General features: G+C 34.9%; 1 protein-coding gene across 1 annotated transcript; it reads left to right on the top strand.

Moving 5' to 3' along the window:
- The first annotated feature begins 1064 nt into the window (after nt 1-1064).
- Nucleotides 1065-2027, top strand: LOC136036551 (m7GpppN-mRNA hydrolase-like). The gene has a single exon (XM_065718855.1). It carries the CDS (start codon nt 1065-1067, stop codon nt 2025-2027), a length of 963 nt encoding a protein of 320 aa, XP_065574927.1.
- Nucleotides 2028-6000: the final 3973 nt, after the last annotated feature.

The following is a 6000-nucleotide window of genomic DNA, read 5'->3' as shown; positions in this document are numbered from 1 at the left end:
CTACCAGCACTAGCAAGCTATTGTATCACATAGAGACTTAATGGCTCATTTGCAAGATACTGCTCAATTCTTTTTTGGTGCCATTTCTAGAGCTGAGAGACTGGAAAGCATGAAACGGGAGTTGTTATAATCTCCATGGTCAATCACCATTTAGTGGAGGTTTTGAATCCTCCATCTTGAAAAACCAAGAAAATAAAGTGAAAAACGAGGCAGGCAGTAATGCCACAATGAGTTCTGAGTTTATTTCTAAATGGTCTGCTCACTAACAGAAGTAACAGGCACCTGCAAATTTTATAAATATGGCATCACCATAATTACTACGGTGTAAATCTTATCATGAAATACTTAAACACTCCATCTAGAAAAACGAAGAAAATGAGATCAAACTAGGAAAACTAGTTAAAACCGATTCAAAGATGGTCCGCTGACCAGCTGGACTGTCAAAGTAGTGCAACATCGTAAAGATTTTATTGGCTCATTTCAAAGCTCTTGCAAATATCTCTGTGATTTTTGTAAGTTCATCGTTATAACACCACCTTAAGACGGCACCAGAAATGGCACTTTTTGGTGTTGTTTCTACAGTTGAAAGGCTAAGAGTCATACATACAATTATAATCCCATTGATCGAAAAACCTTAACCTAATATTTACGACCCCCTCTCAGATATATCCCAACTCACGATTCCCTTAATGTAGGTTTTGCGTTTAGGCTCTATAGTTTTAAATTTAGTGCGTATGAGACCCTCAAGAGCTGGGTCGACTCGGTTTATTTAGACTACATAAGAAACAAAGTAAAATCTGTATTAAATGTAAATAGCGTTACAATTTTAAACTTCCAACTCGTAATAAGTTTGGCATTTTTTTATTTTGGCTATAAAATTTTACATTTCTTAGGAATAAACAGAAGCAAAATAATACCTATAGAAATTAATTGCCAACTAGAAGAATTCATAAATTTTCTCCCAAAAGAAACAATTGAATTTATTTTCCTAAATTAATCACTCAACTTATGATTTTAGCATATTAACAGTGTTTGTCGTTGAGCGTTGAGATTCCTGCAATAGAATGTCGAACGAAAATTTTAACCATTTGCTTGAAAAGTATATATTGAGTTTGCCAAAAGAAGAAACAAAGAATCTAAACAAAGTTTGTAACCAAATTCAGTTAGTAAACTGGGCCCTTTATGATTCGCCAAACAAGGAAGATGATTCGCCATATATGACATCGCTGAGAAAATTAAAATATAAGGAGTTCATGCATTATGTATTCGATAAAGTGGAATTTCTAAGGAAAGACATTTCTAATATTGCCACAATATATAGTAAATGGCAAAAATACTGTCGATTAATACCCACATATGGATGCATACTAGTAAACAGTACGTATGATAAGGTCCTGCTTGTCAAAGTGTTCGGATCAAAATATGAATGGAGCTTTCCAAAGGGAAAGATAGAAGAAAACGAAAATGAAGTAGATTGCGCTGTGCGTGAAGTTTTTGAGGAAACCGGTTATAGGTGCAACATGCGGTGCTTTGATTCAAACCGATATATTGAAAGGGGCAAACGGGACGGTCATAGCCGCTATTGCAAGCTGTTTATAATTTATGATGTGAATGAAGAAACAAACTTTAAACAGAAGTCAACGTATGAGATCATCGATATTAAATGGCATTCAATATCAGAAATATTTGATAAAATTAACACCCGAAAATACAGACTTGTTCGGCCATATATGTTTAAACTCTTGTCAAACTTGTCACAGAAAGCAATAGATCGAATATACAAAATTAAATATGAGTTGAATGCTACATATTTTGGCTCTCAAGTTTTCTGCTCTCCCATGGCCTATAATTATGGCAGTAATCAGGTTTTTCGACCTCACTCAGTGACCTTTATAGTGCATTGTCCACGTGCTAAAGATTACGTTCTGATTAGGATTTCATCTCTGGATACGAGATTGGCTCTCAAGTTTTTTACCCTCCCATGGCCTATAATTATGGCAGTAATAAGGTTTTTTCACCTCAATTAGTGTTTTTATAGTGTATTGTCCATGTGTTGAAGATTTCATGCTGATTAGGATTTCATCTCTGGATGCGAGGTTGGCTCTCAAGTTTTCTACCCTCCCATACCCTATAACTGTGGCAGTAATCAGGTTTTTCTACCTCAATCAGTGACTTTTATAGTGTATTTTATATATAGATAGATTGTCCATGTGTTGAAGATTACATGCTAATTAGGATTTCATCTCTGGGCACGAGGTTGGCTCTCAAGTTTTCTACCCTCCCATGGCACATAGTTAAGGCAGTAATCAGGTTTTTCCACCTCAATCAGTAACTTTTACCGTATATTGTCCATATGTTGAAAATCAAATGTTGATTAGGATTTTCATCTCTGGATCCGAGGTATACATTAAAAATCCGTCAAAATGTAAACATTGTCGTCTCTCTTCCTAAGTGAGCCCCTACTCTTTTTAAGTGAATCATTGAAAAGAGCTGCACCACAATATTTGCCTTCCTGTCGCACACGATGAATTCCACCTGGCCTCACAGGATAGGCTGAATCACCTTGTTTTAGGTTTTTACCTTCTTTGAGTTTGGGTAGATCTCTAGTTTGTACGAATCCTACTACCGAAGTTGAGTTTGTTTCTTCATCATTCACTCCAAGAGGTCTACCGAATGAAAGCGTCGATGTACACTGGAATCACTTTTGTTATAACCCTATCTTGAAGTTTGTTCCGGGAGACAATTATAATTTTGAACTGAGAGATGAAATAAAATTATTTTATTTATATTTACAGGAATTACTCTAGTTTTAATTCACGAATCAAATTTTTATCAAAACCTCTAAAAGAATTATTGCATTTTATATACCTGTATCTGCATGCTTTTTATTATGTTAAAAATAATACTTGCTACTGCAATTTTATAGAAAGAGGAAGTTTTTCGTAAAAAATTGATTCTTGTAATTATGTATCTTATAGTATTATCTTGTCGAAAGATCAGTGTGTATAAACATTGAATTCACTTATTACGTTATATGTGGTTAAACCTATACGATTATAACGTCATTCATCAAGCTTGTACACGAAAATGCAGTTTTTTTGCCAAAATTGATGCTATTTTAAAAACTATTGTATTTGTAAATTATTAAATAAAAAAAACAAGTTTTTTCAACTGAAAGTAAGGAGTGACATCAAAACTTAAAACGCACAGAAATTACTTCGTATATGAAAGAGGCTGCTTCCTCATCAACGCCCCGCTCTTTACGCTAAAGTTTGACTCTTTCTCTCAATTCTTCTTTCTAAAACAGTAAAAAACTTTAGCGTAAAGAGCGGGGCGTTGATGAGGAAGCAGCCTCTTTCATATACGAAGTAATTTCTGTGCGTTTTAAGTTTTGATGTCACTCCTTACTTTCAGTTGAAAAAACTTGTTTTTTTTATTTAATTTCTGAACGTTTTTGAATCAATGCATGTTTTGATTTTGGCTCTCCGCAGAGGAATAATCAAAACGAAATTTGCATATTTTTTTTTTGGCTCAATGGCTTTCTCATAATTTTGATCGAATGATTTTGAGAAAAAAAGAGCGGGGGACGAAGCCTAGTTGCCCCCCGATTTTTTGGTTAATTAAAAAGGCAACTAGAACTTTTAATTTTTTACGAATCTTTTTATTGGTAAAAGATTTACGTAACTTATAAATTAGCTTACGTAAAGAACTTTTGTATTCTCATGTTTTTATTACATATATGAGGGGATTCGCCCCATCGTCAGTACCTCGCTCTTTACACTAAAGCTTAAATTTTATCCCAATTCATTAAGAATGACCCCCTGAATCACAAAAGCCGTAGAATAAGTAGTTGAAATTACCGAAAATACTTTAGCGTAAAGAGCGAGGTATTAGAAGGAGGTGAGCCCCTCATATGGGTAATAATTTCTGTTTGTTTTAAGTTTTATTGCTGTTCCTTACTTCCAGCTGAAAAAGCTTTTTCACTTTTATTTTTTAATTGTTTGTTTTTAAAATAATGGTAGTAAATCCTGCTCTCCCTTCATGGAAATTTTCTTCTCCCATTACAAATTCTCGAAGGAAAGTTCCCCCAGAATATCCCCCTCTTCTCAACCCCTCCCCAAAACCAAAAAAATCCTCCTGAAAACGCCTGTATACTTCCCAATAACCATTACTATATGTAAGCACAGGTCAAAGTTTGTAACTTGTTGCCCCTCCCACGGGGACTGTGGGGGAGTAAGTCGTCCTCAAAGACATAGTTATAAGGTTTTTCGACTACGCTGAATACAATGGCTATCTCAGAATTTTGATCCGTTGACTTTGGGAAAATAATTAGCGTGGGAGGGGGCCTAGGTGCCCTCCAATTTTTTCGGTCACTTAAAAAGGGCACTAGAACTTTTCATTTCCGTTAGAATGAGCCCTCTTGCAACATTCTAGGACAACTGGGTCGATACGATCACCCCTGGGGAAAAAAAACAACAAAAAAACAAAAAAACAAATAAACACGCATCCGTGATCTGCCTTCTGGCAAAAAATGCAAAATTCCACATTTTTGTAGATAGGAGCTCGAAACTTCTACAGTAGGGTTCTCTGATACGCTGAATCTGATGGTGTGATTCTCGTTAAGATTCTATGACTTTTAGGGGGCGTTTCCCCCTATTTTCTAAAATAACACAAATTTTCTCAGGCTCGTAACTTTTGATGGGTAAGACTAAACTTGATGAAACTTATATATTTAAAACCAGCATTAAAATGCGATTCTTTTGATGTAGCTATTGGTATCAAAATTCCATTTTTTAGAGTTTTGGTTACTATTGAGCCGGGTCGCTCCTTACTACAGTTCGTTACCACGAACTGTTTGATACGAAAGTAATTGTAATTTGTAAATGATGCAGCAATTTCCTTTAAAATGAGCCATTGTTCAGCTCTCTATGATTTTCCAGTGCCCAGCTAGCTGAGGAGGAAGAAAGAATGAAAAGAAAGAAAAAAAATATGCTGTATGTGCAGAATATCTTGGTTTCAGCCACTTTTCTTGATTTTCAAGCCAATATAATTTCCGTGTTGTTCAAGCCAAGAGACGGTAAAATTTCTGTACAGGGGTTTCGGACAAGGTGGTTCTAATACTGTACTTCTTGTTTTGATCTGACTCTATTTTTAGGAGGTAGAGGGTTATTTTAGTTTTTACTAAGGGGCGTGATCGCCTCTTACTTGGTTGCTAGCTACTGCTGCAGCCCGGATGAATTAACGACTTTATTATCATGTCTTATACTTAACTTATATTGTACTTGTCACGCGGGAGAACTGGGCTTAATTCCCCTTCGGGGAGAACTTTTAATATATTGAATTCAAAACAATATCTTTTAAATTAAGAAATTTAAAACGAAACTCGTTTTCGTTACCTCCTATCTAAAATAATGAAGATTGTATGAATGAGCCGCAGGGTTCAGTTCCTTTGGGCTTGAGTTTGTTCCTTGCAATAAACCTTTAAATAAAATTTTAAGTTACTATGGGGTAAAGTTCGTTATTTATTAGTAGAAAAAAACTTCTATTAGACTACTAGATGAGATCCTCTTGATTAAAACCATTTATGAAGAACTATATCGATCCTTTATGGAATTACATACTCCTCATTTATAATGAACTATATATATATATATTTTTAACTACGTAAAACTTGCGAATATACAACATTCTTGGCTGTCCCATTGTCAGTGCATATAAATAGATTGGCAGGCACAAACATGACGTCACTCGACACACAGACAACTTATTTATATATAGATAGATAGATAGATAGATTATATCGACCCTTTATGTAATCATCTTTTACTAGATTTCAGTTATCGCTGCAACCACGATTTAATATTTGAGGTATTATGGGTTTACTGTAAAACATTTTAAAATAATGTCACATGGATGATGGTTTCAAGGAAAGTAAGGTGTTATTACAAACTTTCAGTCTCTTAGTAATATTCAGTTATTATGGGCTTTACTATTCGTTGT

The sequence above is a fragment of the Artemia franciscana genome, chromosome 15 (assembly GCF_032884065.1).
Source record: "Artemia franciscana chromosome 15, ASM3288406v1, whole genome shotgun sequence".
Taxonomy (NCBI): domain Eukaryota; kingdom Metazoa; phylum Arthropoda; class Branchiopoda; order Anostraca; family Artemiidae; genus Artemia; species Artemia franciscana.
Note: the sequence above shows the minus strand (reverse complement) of the source record. Positions and strands in the feature narration are given on the sequence as shown.